The sequence below is a fragment of the Orbicella franksi genome, chromosome 2 (genome assembly GCF_964199315.1).
Source record: "Orbicella franksi chromosome 2, jaOrbFran1.1, whole genome shotgun sequence".
Classification (NCBI taxonomy): Eukaryota; Metazoa; Cnidaria; class Anthozoa; order Scleractinia; family Merulinidae; genus Orbicella; species Orbicella franksi.
This window is the reverse complement of record NC_138146.1, coordinates 30505027-30526585: the sequence shown is the minus strand read 5'-3', so window position 1 is coordinate 30526585 and position 21559 is coordinate 30505027. Positions and strand designations below refer to the sequence as shown.

The window sequence follows — 21559 nt, the reverse complement described above, 5'->3', positions numbered from 1 at the left end:
AAATTTTGCGAGTCAAAAAAGAATATCATATTCGCGAACGGTAATGAAATAATTGCGTCTATCTATTTTCGCAAGTATGGGCTGACTCATCTTTTCGCGTTCAAGACAACATGGGAGAAAAGTCAGAAAACCACATTACTTGCGAATGTTCCACGAGGCCAAATACAAAACACTTTGAAGAAGTAAAAGCCAGACATAATGTCGTCTAATGCTACAATTTACAGAAAGGACAATCCTGTAGTTAGTGCAGAGAAAGGTTCAGCGAAAAAGGATAAACACGCTATTCATTGGGTCAGGAAGGACTTGCGTTTGCACGACAACCCTTCGCTTTTAGAGGCAGTCAAAGGAAGTGATACCGTGAGGGTTATTTACGTGCTGGACACGAAAGTTGACAGCCAAAATGGAATTGGTGTAAACCTATGGAGATTCTTATTACAGTCGCTCGAAGACGTTGACGACAGTCTCCGCAAACTGAATTCACGCCTATTTGTAGTGAGAGGGCAACCGACTGATGTTTTTCCTCGGTTGTTTCGTGAATGGAAAATTTCTCTTCTAACATTCGAGGAGGATTCCGAACCGTTTGGAAGGGAAAGAGATGCAGCAATACGGTTGCTCGCTCAAGAATCAGGAGTAGATGTCGCCGTATATCGTGCACACACCTTGTATGATCCTCAACTGTAAGTCGAAAATAAACAATTATGCATATTGATAACAATGATAATGATTTATAACAAACAATGAACCTAAAACCATGGTATAAGCTTATTTGAGAAACAGAAAGCGTTTTCCGCCTTACTATCGAGTTACAGAAACAAAAGAGGAAGTTTGGCTGAACACGAAAAATGCTGTGAGACTTCGAAGGAGCTGCAGTCATAAGTGCTTTACCACAGCTTTTTCGAGCTCTCTCAAACTTGCAGCAGTGTTTCTATAACTCTGTTTAAACACGGAGAAAATGTTTGGACTTTTATTCCTCTTAGACAACGGTGCAAGAAAGTGACAGGAAAATCACAGACTTGCACCATCTTATAAGCTTACATCAGCAGCTCATGCCATATTTCTGTGTTTTTATTAAACAGTAATTGGTTAGATTATGAGCCGAGATCTATTTAACAATTAGATTATCACCTCATCGAAATCGAGAGCGAATAATCTAATTGTTTTAGTAGAATTCTAACTAAAATAAACGCAAATAACGGTTTCTATTAATTTTATTGAACTTTACGCTTTAACAAAATCACACATTGAACTGTCTTTGGTAAATTTGCAGTTGTTTACTCACGTGCACCCGTTTTTTCAATAATTTCAAGTTTTTAAAGTCAAGAAACTGTCAATGTCCTTCTTTTAGTCTTCTCAGGAATTTAATTATCCATCTACATCTAAACTTTTTTCCAAAACTTAAAAAAAAAAACGATAAAAACATGGCATTTCGTGGATGACTGACAGCCACTGCACTCTAATGGCTGATAGTATACGAGTAGCTCAGCCAAACAGATTGCAGCATTTCCATTAGTATACTATTTTCCGCGGACGGGCACTATGGGTTGATAGTGTCTCTCCGTGGACGAACACTGTCGCACCACGTGATCAATTTAAACCAATAAGAATGAGAGAAAATTTAGTGGTGAACTAAAATGTGTGATGGTTGACAAGGGCTGTGCCCGAGTCAACTATCATGCATAGAAATTGAGAGCGAAGTTGTTCAAAACTTTATCTAAATCGTCTTCACAGACACTTCGAAAAAGCCAAGAAGCAGCCGTCATGTTGTTAACAAGGGCACTCTGCTACGCTCACTATCACAGAATAGCCCGTACAAAATGGGCAGCGCTGTGCAGCACCACAGAAGCACTTCAAAATAGCTGTACAGCTGATATGCAGCAGATTTGCAACATTTCTCAAGCCTTTCTGCTCAGGGAGGGGGGGGGGGGTACTGCCATAAATGGGCTATATAGGTATGTGCTGCTGTGAAGGGTATGGTTTTCAAGCAGTTAACTCTAGGATAGGGTATATAAATCAGAGCGTTTGGGTCTAGAATAGGGTATCATTTTTCCCAAAACTGACTAGTTGGTTGAAGATTTTATCTAGACTAAGGAAACCAGGAATTGCCACTCGAAAATATAAAAAAATTAAATCGGCAAGTTTAAATTTACACAAATCAGCCTCAATAGTGTCGATAGATGGGGGGATTTGGGTTCCTAACTTCAAAAGTTGGGAGCCCAAGCCATTTTTTAGGAGCCCAGGATAAAATTTGCTGTGGTGAATCCTGTGGTAGGGGAGGTTGGGAAAGGTGGGGTGGGGGGGGGGGGGTTGTAGTGAGTTGTAGAAATTTAGAGGAGGGACCCAGGGGCAGCCCCTTACTCTCTGTTGACATTTTTCATGAGACACTGATGTATAAACAATAGCCTCCATTTGGGTCAAAAATAGGCTAGGATATTTGTCCGCGGACATTATCTGTTCCGAGATCAAGTGCACAATTTTCCACTCGAGGTAAGCTTTGAGGAACAGATAATAATAATAATAATAATAATAATAATAATGATAATGTCCAAGGACAAATATCTGAGCATATTTTCAACCCAAATGGAGGCTCTTGTGTTTATTATTCTTCAAATCTTTTTTGCAATGTGCGCAGTTTTGAAAATTGGGGAATATTCTTGGATATTACGTAGTTTGGGGAATATTGGGTCACGTGACGTGTTTAGATCAATCGCGAGTGACCGTAAATATTTGATGGATTATAAGGTCTAAGTTCAGTCAAATGTTTGGAATCAAGCATTTAGCGAAGTGATCAGGTCATGACTGAGGAAGAGTAATAAGATTATAACATTTTAGCCCAAGTAAACTTGCACTATATGGTGTCAAAACACCATGTTGTGATGATGATGATGATGCTCAAGTGAATGGAGAAGTGATTTATTTATTTTCTATTCATTTTTTGATTTTGAAAGCAATTAACCTGAGTATTATTTTGTTTGTTACGAACTGTTTGCCACCCTCTGGAAAAAAGCTAGACTTGGGCCCCCCTACCCTTGGAAATTTTAGCCTCTGAAACCCCCCCCCCCCACTCAGAATTTTCAGCAACCTTCCATTGGGGGGGGTATAGATATTTTCTGGACCTATGCATTTTGATTCAGAAACATTAGTGTGAATGGCTTGGCCTGCATGGTGATAGTTATGAAATTTGGCTGAAATTCAGTGACACTCTTGTTTTATGAAGTACCATTCACTTCAGTGGGGAACTTCCATGTTCATAGATCAGAAGAAATAATGTGATAAAAAAGCATGGTCATGTCCATTTTAGGTGATATTTTTTAGGGGTCAGATAAAGCTTGATCCACACCCAGATTGGCTTCCTTTACATATTAATGCAATTTTTTTCTGACAAGCCTGTTTAGCCTGATGTGCATGTGGAAGACCCCTGCCCAAGATATTTTAGTGAACTTCAATTTATCTTTTTGTTCTATGCAAAAATAGCTGTCTTTCTGAACCTCTTGAATGCAACTGGTAATAATAACTTGGATCACATTTGTTTTATTATCTATGAAATGTAGTCTGGACCCACTTTTACTGCACCTTTATTTCAGAACAATTACATAATAACATCTCTGTATATGTACTTGGAACTATCCCTTGTTGCAACTGCATGATAACAGTGTGTTCCATATTCAGTTGAACCTTACCTTTCATAAGAAGGGGTGGTGAATAGTCCTTCATTCTCGACAAAATTTTTGAAGAATTTAATGGGTATAGCAGTCTGGTTTTTTTTAGCAGTTATGTGCGTCTTATAGTCTCAATTTTTTCACCAAGCTATCAGTTCTTCAGAAATTAAAAACAATGGAACTTTTCAACCATCAGCCCTTAATGTTAAAGCAGTTGCCTACACAATTTCATCTATAGTATTTTTGACAAGTAAAATTATGGTTTCTTGGAACTAAAGTGTTTGTTCATCAGGTGGTCACTTGCAAGAATTGGTGACAATCAGGTTCTACTGTATTAACATGGTTTATATTATCATTTAGTATAAATCTACTAGTGTTCTATCACGAATGCCAGTCTCTAATTGGCTATGCTACTCACTATCTATTTTGTGATAGTGAGTAGCATGGCAGTGTGCGCTTGCTAACAAAATGATGGCTGCTGCTTAGCGTTTTCAAAGTGTCTGTGGAGAGGATTTAGATAAAGTTTGGAATGACTAGTAGATTTATACTAGAACAATTAGATCACTCGCTCTCGATTTCTATGCGCACAATAGAAATCTCGAGTTCATAATCCAATAGCTTAGTAGCAGTGAATTGATAGCATTGCACCCAATTATTTATTAGCTCTATTGCATAATCTGTGTAAATTTTCTTTATCTCTAAGTATCATTAAGAACAATGGAGGAACACCACCCCTTACATACAAGAAATTTCTGGCTATTATACGTTCCTTGGGTCCCCCAGAGCATCCTGTCCCAACGCTTGATGTGCAGTTATTAACAGGCTGCAGTATGCCTGTTGCTGAAGACCATGAGGAAAAGTTTGGGGTGCCATCTTTGGAGGAATTAGGCCTGGATATAAAGAATATTCCCGTAGAAGTCTGGCATGGAGGAGAAAAGGAAGCTCTTGTGAGACTTGACAGACACTTAGAGAGAAAGGTTAATAAATTATACAATAGCAAATTTTATTTCTTTTGGTTGTGGGGGTAGATGAGTTTATAGATTGGTGGATATGTTTTAGGTCAATTTGTTCTTTGGGTCAGAATGATTTCAGCCTAGGTAATATAATTTGTGTCAAAGGAGAAGGGGAAGTCTGGGACCAATAACTTATTAAACCAGAAATTTGAGCAAATTTGCAATCATAGCTTGCATGGCCTAGTGGAGTGGAAGGTGTCCATTGTGAAGATCTGTCAAATATTTATCTCAAAGCTGTCAGCAATCAGCAATTTAACCAATCAGATGATGATACCAGATTCTGGTATCATGGAAATGGCAGCATCAATAGGATGTCTACAGGCTCCACTGACCTGACCCCCTCGCTTCGCTTGTGGAATTCTTTTTTTTTTACGCTCATCATCTCACACTGCTCGCCAATTATTTTTTGGCCACTGCCGGGAGCCTGTTCACAGGCAAAGGATGTTGAGCCTAAACTTGAGACTTACAAAGTCAAAGCAGGTAATGTAGCATAACAAAGGTGTTAATGAGCAGAATAGTTTTATCCTGGAGACCTAATTCGGATCTAGACACAACAGACACAAAGAAGTAGGATTGGACAGGAGTTAGTCAGAGTGAAAGTGAAAGGTGACATCAGAGCTTCCTAAGTGCAAACTGAATGGATGATTATGCAGAAGAAATTAAACGGATGACACCTTAGGTGCACTTTTGAAACAATGTGCAGCTGTAGGTTTGAAACAGTGCTGCCTCCAAGACCCAAACCACCTAGCTCTCCAAATCTGTCTGACAATTAAAGTACCAAGTGTCACCTGCCCCTCTGGGTACTCATGAGGGTCAAGAGGTACAACCAGCAACACCAGTGCAGAGGTCCATTTTGAAGAGACCTTGCCCCCTGCACAAAGCAGCCCAAGGAGATTACTACATTGGCAGTAACAAGAAGTGGATGAACTCTCTGATGCCCTGCATGCTTTGCACTCCAATTGTCATATGTCATGTTATCAAGAGTAAATAGACAAGACAAGGTGTCTTATTAGTAAAATGGGTACTGTAGGGTAGCTCAAGCTGCTGCCAGTGTTAGTGTGGGTAGGTCAATCATTGAGCGACATGCAGGTATAATTGAGTTAAATAAATTAATATTAAAATATACTAATAAGTAATCATTGTGGTCCTAATTGTCTAAGGTTGCTGCTGACTGTTTTGCTGGAGTTTTGAACTGTTTACCTCCTCATTGACATACAGGGGCAACATGGTTTACTATATATTTTTTCTCCCTTTTGAAGGCTTGGATAGCAAGTTTTGAAAAACCAAAAGTCACTCCAAACAGCTTGTTCCCTAGTCCAACAGGAGTAAGTCCTTACCTGAGATTCGGATGCCTGTCACCAAGGTTGTTCTACCACAGACTTACAGAACTTTACAGAAAGGTAAACTTAAATCATGCGTGCAGTCATTGAAAACCCATGAGCTTATAAGCCCCCTTATATTATGAAGTCGCCAGCTTAATTAGCAAATTACTTATGGTCACCCACTTGATATTATTTAATTATGGACAGTTTTGTTTGTCTCAACAAAATTCTCATATTTTCTCATGTAAAGACACCTGTTAATACAGACACCGGTTGATATGGACAGCAAACACTTTAATATGACCCAAGTGACACTCTCTGATCTTATGAATACAAAGTTAAAACCTTACTTCACAGACACCAGCTATCTACAATCGTGCACTATCTTAATCCTCCATATTTCTGTTTGTCATGATATATTGATTGTATCTGGTTAGAAAATGACAAATGAAACTTGCTAAAGCTAATTAATTTTAGCTCACATGATTTTACTACAAAATATACAATACTTAAGTATATTGACAGCATTGCATGTTTGATACTAAGTTGTCTTTGCTTTAACTGTGCTCACACGACAGTTTGACTTCCTTGGTATTTTAGACATGCAATTACAGTGGTTACCTGTAGCCTTTGTTGTTGTTTTGATAACTGTTGCTTTTAAATTATATGCTTTAGACTTTGTTTCCATATATAAAAACATGTACCTGTAATGTCTATTTTGAGTACCCATTTAATATTGACACCCGGGCAATAGAGACATTTTTGTGTGCATGCTGACTGGTTTCCAAAGTAACTGGGTTCCTCTGTATACATGTTCTTCATCGATATCCTGGTCAAAGTTAATAACAGGAAAATGTATTTGAAAGAGAACCCTGCAATAGATAAGTACAGTCGAACCTCTCCATATGGACACCCCTCTAATAAGGACACCTCTCTAATACAGACAGTTGCTTATATACTGACAAAATTCTCACCCATTTCCTCTAAAAAAGCCGTCTATATTTGGACCCTCTCTAGAACAGACAACGGACACTAAATCTCGGTCCTTAAGGGAGCAAATTCGTAAAATTTAACCTCTTTATATTTTATGGACACTCCGGGGACTAGGTGTCAATAATTTGCAGTACGTACCATTTCCTTTCGGCAGTTACGCTAACATTGACACTTTATCATTCAGTGATACCAGTACCAGAACATCTCAAAATGTTAGTTTTCAAATTTACATTTACAAATGCAAATTTGTGTACAGCATGTAACTGAGAAGTATAATAAAGTTAATCAATTTATATATTAGATTCACAAATTCACAAGACACTCACTTTTGAGCCTGATTTTAGTTACTAAACACGCTAAACTGTTATTGGAGTCTTAAAAGTGATGTCATTATAGTGACCTCTCCAATACAGGCACCTCCCTAATACAAACTCTTTTCTGTCCCTTTGGTGTCTGTATTTGAGAGATTCAACTTAATGAACTTCTTGTATCAGATTATAAAACAGCTTTTCCTAGTCTATTTACACCTGAAATTAGCTATTAATATAAGGGTTTGTATCTGTTGGCTAGTCAGAACTTACAGGTTTATTAAAGAACCAAACATGATTTCACACTAATTTCCAGGTCAAACTTGGCGAACCTCCCATCTCATTGTATGGCCAGCTTTTGTGGCGAGAATTTTTTTTCACTGTGGCTGCCAACAATCCACACTTTGACAGAATGGCTACAAACCCTATGTGTCTACAAATACCATGGAGAAAAAGCCCTGAGAGATTACAGAAATGGGAAGAGGTATGAATCCCATCAAATTTGAATTGTTTTTGCAGTCTTGATGAGGACGCACTGTCTGGCTAGTCAAGAGGCAGTGTTTTTGGCTGTTAGTCATAACATCCTCTAAAACAGTGTATAATTTATTAATAACACATTCCAATAGATAAACCTATTAGATTTGATTTTTGTAATAATGATTTATAAGCCTTGTGCCCAGGAGTGTAAAACTGCTAAACACGCTCTTATTTCCTGAATATTTCTGTACAGGGAAAGACAGGCTTTCCATGGATCGATGCTATAATGGTACAGCTGCGGCAAGAGGGATGGATCCATCACTTAGCACGACATGCAGTTGGGTGCTTCCTTACAAGAGGAGACCTTTGGATAAGCTGGGAAGAGGGCATGAAGGTAAGTTACAAATTATGTTTATATGGTATATTGTGTCAGCAAGTGGGGCTTTACATTTCCTTATAAAAATTGGCAAGTTGGCAGACCATAATTTCATAAGCTTGCAACAGATTCTTATGAAAAATCAAGTAGTGAGGCTTACGTTTTGTTTAAATGAGAAATTTGGAAAAACTGTGACATTGGTAGAAAGAAAGAGTCCATTCGGATGAGGCAAGGATCTGAAAAGCGAAGAGTTTGGTGATAATTAAACTGGAATCTGTGGAGAGTCTGGGGATGCATGACTGAACCCCCCAAAAAACTTCTGTTGGGAGGGTATGAATGTTTTTATTAATATCATATTTGCCTTTGTGTTCAAGCTGAGTTTTGTGATTACAGGTTTTTGATCGGTGGCTTCTTGATGCCGAGTGGAGTCTGAATGCTGGTAACTGGATGTGGCTCTCGTACAGTGCCTTTTTTCAGCAGTTCTTTAACTGCCTATGTCCAGTGGGGTTTGGAAGGAAACTGGATCCAAATGGCGATTATGTCAGGCTAGTACACATAGATATGATAGGAGTATTTTAAAAGTTTGTAAATTGTAAATCTGATATTTTGGCCCTCTTTAGCATCATCAGCAACTTGTGACCTTGTTCCAAACCCTAACTTTTCAGGGAAACAAGAAACTTGTCCACCACACTATTAAGAATTTTCTCCTTACGTTTTAAATCTATGCTGCTAATTAGTGATACGTGACATCTCCCAGTTGTAGAGAATTGATTCAAGAACTCGCTACAAGAATTATTTACCATAAATAGTGTAGTATTTCAGAAAAGACTGTATGTGGTTTCTGTTCCCCTATATCCCATTCGACAATGTCAGAGAAAGATGACTGTCAGATTAATCTGTACTTGTTAACATTACAGAGAAAGCAGGAAAGGGTCTACACTTAAAGCGAATTATTTAAACTATGTTATCTATTATTTACTATTACATCTTGGTATGGTCTTGTAGTGTGTCATAATTACTTTTTTACAATGATATTTTTACATTATGTAGTAAAACTTTAGCATATAATAATAATTAAAATTATCATTAGACCTTTGTGTAAGCTAACTTCGCCAAAGTTTGCAGGATTGCCACGGTGGCAGTCCAGTTTTGAACGAATCACCCTTCAGATCAGATTTTTGCATTTTTCACAAGTTGTCATTTTTTGAAATGGATTCCACAGGTATGTCTGCCTTTCTGATTGCCTTGTGTTGCGAAGAATGTAATCAGCTGCTCAATTCAGTTTTTGTTCAGAGAACAGATTATCTGTTTTTCGTTTATTGCAAATAATTATTTGTGGTTTTAGGTTGTGGGTTATTTTAAAACTCGGGAACTCTAATTCATATGGCAACTTGTATTTACCCTCAGCAAAAGGGTTTTGTCTGAGTTCTAAATATCCTTATGTGCTCTTTAATTTGTAAACATGCGACATAGTTTAAGTTGTACCAAAATTTGGAAAAATTGTGTCACTAACATAGCAAATTCCACTGACTATTTATTGTCATAAAATACAGGTTGACCACTACATACTAACAATAACCTTTTGCCAATATGTATCACAGCAACTGGCCCATGATACTAATCTGCACAGGTCTTCCTGTCTTTAACATTCCATCAGTTTAAGCTGATGCATACTCACTTTCCTAAGTTTAACCTATGAACAATCAACATTTCCTTCAAATTACCAAATTAGTTGCAGTGTCCAAAAGAGGTCAAAGGTATTCAGTTTTTGTTCCTTTTTGACTCTTGACTAATAATTTTAAAACTACTCAATTACAGTTGTTCTTTTTGATGTATTTTTCTCTAAAATAAAAGCAGACATACTAATAAGTTTTCAAAATTATGTCCATGTGGAGAAAAGCTACCATGAATTATTTATGAAAAATTCACATATATGTTACTTTTTCATAAATAATTTAAGGTGGCTTTGACTGTGAATCCAATTGGCAGAAGTTTCTATTATTTATTAAAACCAAATTATAAAGACAATGTCTGTTTTGTTCTTTAGACAAACATATATTGAAAAGAAAAGCTGTTATTGAGTTATTGAAGGATATTAGCCTCAAATTGTCAAAACAGAGTACATTGACTTCTTGACAAATTACAATATCATTATTTTGCATTTGATTTATTCCATTTATACATGTTTGTGGTGTATACAGTAATTGCTTTTAACCTCAGCGTTTCTTCTGTGTAGTGTGTTTTACTCTAAATTTCCAGACTATTTTGTACTGGGTATTGGTGTGTTTGTCTGGGTCTCATCCAGACAATCACACTTGAAGAACTATTTTGAACACTAACTAGTTTACTTAACTTTCATCATCAATCTGCATCATCAGGATGTAAAGCAGGATTGAAATAATCAAAGATGGAACCCATGGTAGACTTGGGCATCGCAGGCCACCTTAAAAAATCTGTTCTAAAAGGCACTATTTTGTGAATTGTTTTCAGGAAATACTTGCCAGTCCTGAAAGGATTTCCTGCAAAATACATCCATGCTCCCTGGACGGCACCAGAGAGTGTACAGAAAGCAGCAAGATGTATCATAGGACAAGATTATCCTGCACCTATTGTCGATCACAACAAAGTCAGTCGTGCTAATCTGGAAAAGTTGAGAAACATCTTTAAGGCACTCCTCTGTTACAAAGATTCATGTAAGACATCTGTTACTTTTCTCATTGTTTTAGTTTACCCACTTCTATAAAGTTCTTCTTGCATGCTCTTGACTTAAACACGTCACATGATGCAGTAAAAACTGGAGGTCAGGATATCTGGGGATATCCCCTGGCAAGCAGTTATCATCCCCAGAGTCTAGTACGATAATAAATTATCATGCCACTGCATCTGTGGCTGGTAAGGTCACTTCCAACCTTCAAGGGCAAGGAAAAAAACCCTTTTTCTCTTGTTTGTTTCGCAAAATTGAAGTCAGTCATTTTATCTAATGTTAATAAAAGAAATAGTCTTAAAAATCTGAAAAAGTAGCTGAGTTACTTATATTAGAAAAATGCAATTTTCAAATAAAATTAATACACCAGGAAGGTGCCATAATCTTGTAAGTGGACGAAACTGTCAGGTGAATTTTGATGCCTTGTGAATCAAAAAAGCATGCAGCCATTTTGCTCACTGTGGCATGACCAATACCTGATAAATTTAAGAGAAGATTACCCTTGGTAGTTTCATGCCTTACCGGCTCCTGACAATCCTAAAAGAAAAATCCACTCAGTAAATTATATAATTTTTCATTAACTACATTACATTTCCTGATATAGTAGTTTGTTAGGGTTTTATTGAAATGAGCATGCATGCAAATTTTTCCTGGTGGACACCTGCAAAGATGGGAAGTAACCTTCAGAAGAAAGATAATAACCATGAAGTGCGTGTCCCAGTTTCTATAGGGTTAAGTGGTTTATCTATCTATACTACTCCCCCCCCCCCCCCCAGATTGGGTGCAAGTCCATCACAGGTGTCCCACCCCCACCTTTACCAGTATGTTAGTTCTCCTAACAGATTGGTGCTATATTTAATTATATTAGGCAGAGAGTGCTGGGTAGTGTAAAAGTGAAGTTTCGAGATAGCCAGGGTATTCAACAGGGTGACTCAACTTGGGCATTGATCTTATTACATGAGGCAGATAAATATAGTCATGAAGCATTAACAAAATTAAAAAAACGTACTGTTTGATCCCAGCAATACAACACAGTGACATAGTTTGCCGTTCAGTGCTTGAACCTTTCTTGGGACCACTTGTTGTAACCAGCAGGCCATTGGACTCCTCAATGCTAAACTTGCAAAAGTAAAAACCACAGCTTTATCATCTTTCCTTTTGACAGTTGCTGTATCTTCTGAGAAACAAGATAATGTACCAGATCGACAGGAAAAGTTGAAAGAGCAAATGTTCCTCTTGGAAGACAAAGAAAATGAATGATCTGTAAGAACTTTCGATGGAGACACCATACCGGCCTTTATTTGTATAAATCTACATTTGAATACAGTTATTAATTAATATTTCACATGAATCTTGTGAAGATCAAGTCCCATTATATGTTAGTGACAGTAACGGTGTCCAACTAATGTTCAGTTTTTTTTTAATATTCCTCACTGTTTTAAAGGACATGTCCAAAAGATAGATCAGTGCATCTTGGAAAACTAAATAATTCTGTTCGTAGAGAATCATGCGGTCAGATCACACAATTTTTTTTTGTAAGATTTCAACAGAGTTTTGTCATTTGTAACATACATAATATCTTGTAATGCTTTGGAATAAATGTGTGATCATAGTGTGTCAAATTGACTCATTTTTGCCCATAAGTGAGAGCCCCTTAAGTGAAGAAATTGTTTAGTGACTTGGTGGCAGCTAATTCAGTCAACAGTCTTACAGTACATTATTAACCCATAAACTCTTGGGATTTTCCCAGGAAAAAAAACACACACACACAATTTAACACCACACTTATGCCTGCAAGTATCTGCCCCTTCTCTCTGTCCAAAACTCCATTTCAAAATGGAAAGTTACATATATCCTGTTGAATTTGAGGCAAGCAGTTCAACAGTCTTGGGGACTGTGCTGTGTATCCACAAATTTAAGTTTTTTTGGTTTTGTAATATTTCTCTCTTTCTCTTTTTTTCTTTTCTTTTTGTTTTTGTTGTTGCTGTTTTCTTCAACTATAGAAACCTATGATGAAATATTTCCACAGGCTTCCAAATAATGTTTACCAATGGCCAAGTTCTTACGTATGACTAAACATTGGTGAAGATGTCCATCTGTGTAGACAACATAGATCAGGGTCAACATAGGTGTTTAAAATCCCACATCCCACCACTATTGTTTCCACAATCTGGAACATGTGACATGTACATACTGCTGTCAATTTTACAACTATTTGGAATCCGATCTGTCAACATGAGCAAATCCCATTCCTGCCAAACTAATTTTATTCTGCATCCTGCTATTAAAAGCCTTGTCATCCCATATCCCACCTTCATGTTCACTTTTAATCCTGCATCCCGGCAGACCTGTGTTGGGCCTTCAACATAGACTCTATCCCTCACATCACACAAAAACGAATACTACACATGGTTACCGGTATTTATGATTGAACGCTTGGATTTCTTTGGGTTTGAGATCTTGTTAACTTTACTTGATGTAGGGCAGTGTCAATCTTGTGACTGAGATCAGGCCTAATATCTAAGCGCATTAGGTGATGCTTGATCCTTGAAGGGGAGACTGACTCTAATATTTTTTTTTTCTTTTTAGATAATTGCTTTAATTTGTTCACACTGGAAAACTATGTCCAGCTAAATGTCAGTAAAGGTGGAAATTATAATTTTAACCAGCTTTTAATAGACACTGTAAGGATACTATAAAGGTTTTGTAAGTTTTTTGTTGGGTTGAATAGACAAAGTTCTAGGTTAACTGTATGTATCTCTGATTCACTTTATCTCATCTTGTTGTAAGGATGCTTTGTAATTAAGGGCTTTCTCGCTCGATCAGCTGATTATCAAACATTTTCTGGCATGAAAAGTATTGGCCTCAGAAGCAATACAAGCACAGTGCACCCTCTAGACCTCTTTTTCCCACTTACGAAGAAGCAGGTGATTAAAGAATGATAGCTGACACTGTCATTTACAATGCCATTAGTAAAAAATTAATTACCCTGTTGGTCATTATTTGAGACAATTTTTATGACATAATGTAACTCGATTCCCACAGGCTATAGAAGCCTTAAAAAAATCCCCACAGGCCCCAGTTGTCCAAAGGTTGGAATACTGCTATCCACTGGATAAATCAATATTTGTGGATAAGTGTTGACAAAACAAACCTCCCTATCAGTCTGCTGGATAGTGATTTATCCATTGGATATCATTGGCCTTTCAAAACAACCCAGGTCTGTGGTGTAGTGGCTGCCTCTGGAATCAAAGTAAGCTATGTTACAATCAATACACATCCACGCGGGTGTCTGGAAAACCTGAATAGTGGCGAACAGTTGCAAATAGTGACAAATAGTCGTTGATAGTCACCGCTTTAGTCCAGCACTGATCTGGATTTTTTGAAATTGATCACATGGAGCAAGATTCGACTAGGGCTAGCTAGATTTTTAGATGCTGAAGAGATTTTCTGGAGATTTTAAGAAGAATCTTGCATTAATTATCCAAATATTAAGCGACAGAATTTCAGTAAATTTATTACCTTATCTTCTCAGGACTCAGGTCAGGGCTGTCCATTGCCGACATTAAGAAAACACAAGGATAACCTAATAAAGACGTATTTACGCTTTAACAGCGGCGAAAACAGAAATTACGTTTAGAAACACCTTGTCCTGATGAGCATCTACACTGCGAGGTTGACTGCGAGGTACTGGCTGGGTACCAAATTTTGTCATTGGTCACTATTTCCCTCACCCCCCCCCCCCCCCTATTTGCCACTATTTGCGACTATCCGCCACTATTCATACTATTCACTATTCGGCACTATTTGCTATTCGCTATTTGGGTCTTCCAGAAACCCCATCAGAAGATCCCCACAGGAGATAAAGTAATTTGAATTGGTGCAGGAAGGGGTAGAAACACCATCCTCATCCTCAATACCTGATGAGTGCAAGTACATGCTTTAATTTACCTTTGAGCCAAACTCATAATTTTTCTTACATTTTTTCGCACCTGGGGCCTGTTTCTCAAAAGCCCCGGAAACTTTTCGGGCCCGTTAAGCCATGTTTAGTTCATCTGTATCTAAAATGGAGAAGTGCATACGCCTGAAACTTCTTGTATGAAGGGAACCTCTGTTCATATTGAGAATATGTGAATAAAACAGCTCTGTAATCGTAAGGTTCAAGATTTTGCTATGGCTTTCCGGGCCCAAAAAGTTTCTGGGGCTTTCAAGAAATGGGTCCCTGGCCTCTAAAGTCCTCATGCACACTACAACAAGCCTTCAGTTGTACATAAATGCATATTCTTAAACCTAACTTAATTTCACTTTGTTCTGTCACTTTCAGTCTTGAATTTTAAAAGGGCTCTTATCAAAAACCCAAATTTAACTATGAGAATTTGGTTACAAAGAAGGTTCTTAATTGAACCCCACATGTGCCAAGGTAAAGGGGTACAATGGAAACGGCCATATCGTTGAGCACTGCTACATTTTTTTTATTTTATTTTGGGTCTTGCACAAATCCAATGCAGACAATGCCGACTGCAGGGGACTTGGATGCAGAGTCATTATCCCCAATTCTCATACTTGTACACCTGCGAATTGTGTAGTTCCAGAAAATATCCATACCTCCCCCACAGAAGGGATTTTTTCTAACACCTTCCTACCCCCCAGGAAATTCCAATCCCTTCTGTGGGGGGGGGGGGGGGGATATGGATATTTTCTGGAAGTGCACATTGCATGGGGCATGTAAAAGTACTGTTTTCACACTTGGCTCAGCACAAGACTCGACTCAGAGGACACCTTCATTAGGGCAAGAGTCAGCCTTAGAAGTTCAATCGCCCCTGCAAAAAATTAGAACTTGCTTTCTTATATTCAACCCCCTGTTTTCTTTAAAATATTTTGCACTGAAAAGGTTTAAAAGGTGAACTTCCTTTCAGAGTGACTTTGCTTTTTTTTAAGAATTATACAAAATTAACATACAAAGAGGAGCCAAAATACTATTAGAACTTAAGTGTTTTCTTTTAATTACATATAACAGAGGTGAATTACCAATGCAACCTTGAAGATGATCTATTTTCAAGTAAGTCTTGAGTTGTTGGGCTGAACTTACTCAATCTTATCTAACAAAACTATTAAACATAACTGTAAATGCCTCTAAAAATCTAACACATCACTATCTGTGTGTGTATCAATGATACCTGAGAAAGTAGCCGATTTTGAACAGAACTTGTGATCAATTGACTAAGGTACAGTGTACACTTAAACCAACTTTATTGGCTAGTTTGTGTTGTGTATCTTTTTAATGACAATAATTATAAAATGTCTTTGCTCCAAAAGTTGAAACTGTGTTTTTTGACAGTTGTATTTTAGCAATAGTTTTCTTTTCATTTGCTAGCTATATTACATAATTTTGTGTATTCTTGAATATCTTCAGTATTTATTTACATGTTATTTCCAGACTTGAAACTTTTGAATATTATGTACAACAAATAATCTCCATTCCGTTGAGTCCACAACAGGACCAGTTACTCTGACTGTGTGATAATTCCAAGGATCTATAAAAGGTAAATTAAAAATCTATTACCATCAACCCATAAATAAACATAACACATATTTTTAAGATTATATCGGAGCCATTGTTGAATTCCCTGATGATGTAATTCAAAAAAGTTAACTAATTTGAAGTTTCTACGTTCTTGGAAGCAATGCTGACCACAAGAATCACAGGAAAATCATCTTGAAATATCAGTGAAATAAATCCCCTGCTTTAATCACAGGTTTTCATAGGGCTTACATGTTAATGCCCAGAATTGTTTGGACTGGTTTCAGTTCCTTTTCATAGAGTACACTCTGGCAATGTGCTGTTCCAAAAAATTTCTTTACTCCTCCCTTCCCAAAGAGTATTTTAGTTTGTAACCACCCACCTCCCCCCCCCCCCCCACACCCCCCATCCATGAGGTGGGTATGAATACTTTCTGCAACAATGTTCATGCTCCAATATCAATTTGACGTATAAGGTTTCAAGTGTACTTGAATCAATAGAAATTGTTTGGCGTATAACTGCACGAATCGAGTTCAACAATTATTACCGTATACCTACTGGCACGCGCCTTCCAACTAAGTTGAATTCGTTAGGTAAACAGTTATTCTGCAGCGAGGTTGGTGATCGCTAATCCGATGGTTTTGTTTGACGGAAGACAAACAAACTGTAGCTCGGGAACAAATTGTTCTTCATAGCACGTCAACAGACGTCCTTGGGGAATAATCCAAACGCGAGTGCAGTGAAAACACTGCCCAACGAGACTAGTTGTTTCTAGTTTCGTCACGGAAAGTGTTCCGCGCGTAGTAAATTCTTATCGAGACATTGACCCGATAGTAAGTTAATTGCTAGGGGCTTTCAAAAACACTGACCTTTTTGAAAAGTTGAAGCTAATGTTTGCGGACGAACAAGTCCATACTTGTTTGTTTCGGTTTTGAATCTCTTCTGGTTGGACGCGATCTCTTCTCACACTTTCTTTGTTTCGTCGATCGTAGCAGATCTGGAGAGAAGAGATTACAAAGGATTAGTGAGAACCAATGCAAATCGATGACATGGATTTCGCTCTCATTTCATTGTATTTGACCCGGTTGACAAAAAAGCTATTATCGTTACTACATCTAATAACCTCGCCTACATAGATTAATCTTGCACGAGCGACATTTCAGAGGGCAAAATATTGGCCGAATAGCGAAGAGTAAATTGCAAGCAAATGTTACGCGCTGTTGAAACACGAACTATCTCATGAATCGAATAACACGATATTTATATCGTGCCTGCGAAAAGAGCAAAACGACGCTTTAGGAAGAGCGTTACAATAAAGATGTAAATGGTGAAAACAAAAACAATCTTTTGACTTACCCGTGATTTTTCCCGTAGATCTTGTCTTCCTGATGTGTCTAAAGCGTTTTTTTGTTTCTACTAAGTCGTTTTCCGCCTGATTAGTACACGAGTCATTCGATACTGGACACTTGGTCGCGCCAGAACTTGTCGTCGTAGTAGCTGTAGTAATAAGTTCCGTAGAAGGAAGACTGAAACAACCCAAGCGTTCATTCGTTCCTGTCTCATTGACACTGTCAGGCAAACTAGAACCTGGCTTTTCAGTCGTCAAGGTGGAGCAAATTCTTTCCCAAACGTATCTTCCAACCAAAGGAACTCCATTCTCGAAGTCGAAGTTCCACGTCTGAGCGTTTTCCTCGCTCATCTTCCTCTTCTCGCGAAGCAAATCTGCCTTCATTTGCTCGTGATTCACCGGTCCAAACAGCTGTCTGCAGACTGAACGACTTGGAATAATGTTCGGCCTCACTCTCCGAGGACAAGATGGGGGAACACGTACTTGAGTTGCAGTCATTTCTGATGGTGGAAACTACTATACTAGCACCAGCTTTGAAGACTCTCACGTCGTATAAAATACGTAACTGCAATAAATAGCCGTGAGTAAAATTACAAACAGTCACCTCATTGGCCGAGAGCTCATCTCTATAGTAACAACTTAACGTCCTGCAGTTTTGGCGCGAGAACTTCTTTCACAAGAAACAAAAGATATTTAAATTACCTTGCGAACAACTTCCTTTGTTTTCGTTGTCCTCTTCTCAGATGAAAAAGAGGACAGGAGAAAATAAATTCTTTCAGTTTATATTATTTTCGAAAATGGCCGTATTTCATTTTCGCAGCGGTCTTTAACTTATATTCTTAAGTAGGTCTTGATATGCCCACAGTTTCGTCGATAAAGCAAGTTTGGTCGTTGTTTTATTGAGGGCTCAATTTTAACACCTCTATGCTTTGAGTCATTTCCTCAACTATGATAAACGTGCAAAGATGTAAATTTACAGTTAAAGAGCGCAGATGTTGTTAATCATAAGGACACGTGTGTATTAACATTTGAATAGTGTTACACTGCGTTGCCACGCTTCGCAACAGCGTCACAACCCTCTCACAGTCTTGACGAACCACGAGAACTACAGGAAAAGTCGCTCAAGTTGAGCTTTGAAGTACTCATCTTTTTGCTCAAAAGTATTCACTTCCAGTAGCTCTAAAGCCAATAATGGCTTGCCCTGGCGTAAATTAAAGCGACTATTTGTTTGTTTTATCAAATAAATTGCTTTATTTCATTGTAAACTTTTCATCATGAACTTTCTTTGTTTTAAACTAAGCGCACGTGGCGTGGGGGTTTAAAGAAAACAATTGCACGGGTCTCACAGTAAGGCTGGGCTTAAATCAGTATCATGACCAAGAACAAGCAATCAAACGCCGCACAATTTATAATGAGAATGGAAGCCCATTCAACGAATAAAGTCTTGTTTACGGTATCGTCCGCGTGGTTGAATGGCACTTTGCAATTGAAGGTCGACTAATGATATGTATTGTGTACGTTAGAGGAAATTAAACGTCTCTTTAGCAAAGTTTCATTTGCTTAAATCCCTTGTCGCCAGGTACACAGGTTGTCTTTTATGAAAATACTCTGTATGTGCTGTTTGTTCAGGGAAGAATCTTAAAATACCACCTTAGTTTATTAGAATGTCGTCTGATTGTAACAAAAAAAAACTTCTCTATAGTCCTAAAGAGTGGAGGACCAGCTAAAAACGCCCCATGAAAGGGTGGTGTGGACTCTTAACATGTTTAGTTCGTGTTTTAAGTGGTTTCCAGGTGTGCTTGCTTTCCTTTCAAGTAATAACACAGTAACTTTTTGAATAATTGCACCTTAGAGAGGGTAACTTTAAGCTTTGTTATTCAAATGGGCTAAGCGTGTTTATTAGTTGTTAGTTTAACGTACCAAGTTACCAGCCCTTTGGCTCGTGACAACGTCGCGCAGTTTTGCGTGCGCTACTTTCCGTCCGGCGATTAGAGAAAAATAATCTGAGATCAGTTTAGGGAATTTAAACTTTAATGACGATCTTGAAAAATCAATTTAGAAAATAAAATAAAGCATAACAATAAAGACACGTGCAGGCTTAATTATGTGTTCTTAGTAGCTAATTGTTTATTTTGCTTTGTTTACCGATTGTTGTCGTCGGCTAGCCAAGCATGCGTCTTAATTTGTCACAAATCAGAAAGAAAATGCCAAAACGCCAGAACTGCATCTCAGCATAAGCAGTATTGACAGACAACTTTATTGGATGTTCTTTCTGGTTCTTACACAGTTTCAATCGTATTAATAAAACATGGTTTAAAGAGGATGGTAGAGGAACAAATCGAAGAAAATTGATGTGTACCACCTGTGGGTCGCTGAGCCATCCTGAACAGTGAGATGCCGACAAAATCAGCGGATCATTGTTAAGAACAAAATCTGAAATAAAAGTCAGGCCAAAAGACACTGGTTTTGTGGAAACTGAAAACCGTGTTTTCGTTTGCCTTGACAAAGCTATGTAAGGTGTGATTATTTAAGTTCAAACTGTGTTGAAACTGGCCCAGTGCGCCAGCTGGCACGAGCGGCTCTATTGATTGTGATGCAAGATTGAAATTCCCATACGGGACAATGGAATAAGTAAAATTTACCCGCTGTAAAATGGCTGTACAAGTAAAGCTCTACAAAGTCTCGTCACAGATTTACTCAGCTCCTCCTCGGTTGCTGAATGGAGTAGTTTCATAAACTGAGGACTAGCAAAGAAAAACAAAAGCTAAAATATTCAGTTTGTGACGGAGGACATTTCTCTTAGGGTTAATCCAAAAGTACCGGATTTCAACGTTGGAGTGGTCAACGTTGGAGACGTCCATTTACATTGCTTTTGTCTTCTATTTTTGACTTATTTCCACGGAACGAACAGGCCAAACATGTTTACTGCCAGCCATACATTCAACTGGTAGTAAAACAAGTAAAATCAGATGTTATCTAATTAGCCAATCAGATGCAAACGCTCGTAATCTCCGGATCCTTCCCACCCTCGCCACCGGTTGCATGTAATATTGTGTTTTATTAAATTGCCTTTGTGCTGCGCTTTTTGTTTTGTCTCTTGCCATTTTTCTGCCACCTTAGTGGTCGGAATTTAGCCTTTCAGTAAGCAGCAACAGACGTACAGACGACTGATATAGAAGCCTGCTAGCGTCTGTTTACATGAGTGTTTCAGCAAAGCCCCAAGCCAAACACGAGAGAATACACTGAAAGACATCACCTTCATTTCGTCTTTCACGCCTCACATGATTTTTACGTTCCTAATTGCGCCACGTTTTCTATGCATAACATACCAAGTATGACAGCGGAGCGAATGGTAAAATCACCTCGAGAATGTTTGCTTTAGCCAGGTAAACTGAATGCCAATGAGCTTTCCGTTGTTAGAACACTTTGTTACATACAATCTGTTATCAGAGTGAACAGTCTTCTCTCAGTACGCCTCCAAATTATACAGCGGATCCGCGTACTAAAGACCTTACCACCGTTTTGGAAGCGATCGTGATAGGAAGACAACACGCGTCAGAAATTACGGTGTGGGAATCCCATGGCAAATAATTTTATAAAACATTGAATCCTCAACAATTTATGAATAGGAAAGTTAAATGGTAATAGACAAAGGACTGCGTAGACCAAGTCTCAGGGATATGTAGTTGTGCTAGAAAGCGCTCAATAGCGTTTTTAATATCCATACATTTGTCTATAATACTTTTTTCGCTATTGTTTTTTTGCCTTTCAGTCACTTGCTATCGACTATCTGGAACCCACGCTCTCGGAATAGCAGAGTTCACTGAAATGTAGCGAGAAA

General features: G+C 38.1%; 2 protein-coding genes across 2 annotated transcripts; one reads left to right on the top strand and one right to left on the bottom strand.

The window, feature by feature from the left end:
* The first annotated feature begins 44 nt into the window (after window positions 1–44).
* LOC145479220 (cryptochrome-1-like) lies at window positions 45–12461 on the top strand. Its single transcript, XM_081457519.1, has 8 exons — window positions 45–677; window positions 4360–4633; window positions 5929–6069; window positions 7609–7776; window positions 8023–8163; window positions 8539–8690; window positions 10636–10838; window positions 12015–12461. The coding sequence occupies exons 1-8, from the start codon at window positions 199–201 to the stop codon at window positions 12107–12109; spliced, it is 1653 nt and encodes a 550-aa protein (XP_081313645.1). The 5' UTR covers window positions 45–198; the 3' UTR covers window positions 12110–12461.
* A 3064-nt stretch (window positions 12462–15525) lies between these two features.
* LOC145479247 (uncharacterized) lies at window positions 15526–19780 on the bottom strand. The gene is made up of 3 exons (XM_081457559.1): window positions 17727–19780; window positions 17240–17367; window positions 15526–16383 (listed from the first exon to the last, which is right to left on the bottom strand). The coding sequence occupies exons 1-2, from the start codon at window positions 18214–18216 to the stop codon at window positions 17258–17260; spliced, it is 600 nt and encodes a 199-aa protein (XP_081313685.1). The 5' UTR covers window positions 18217–19780; the 3' UTR covers window positions 15526–16383; window positions 17240–17257.
* Window positions 19781–21559: the final 1779 nt, after the last annotated feature.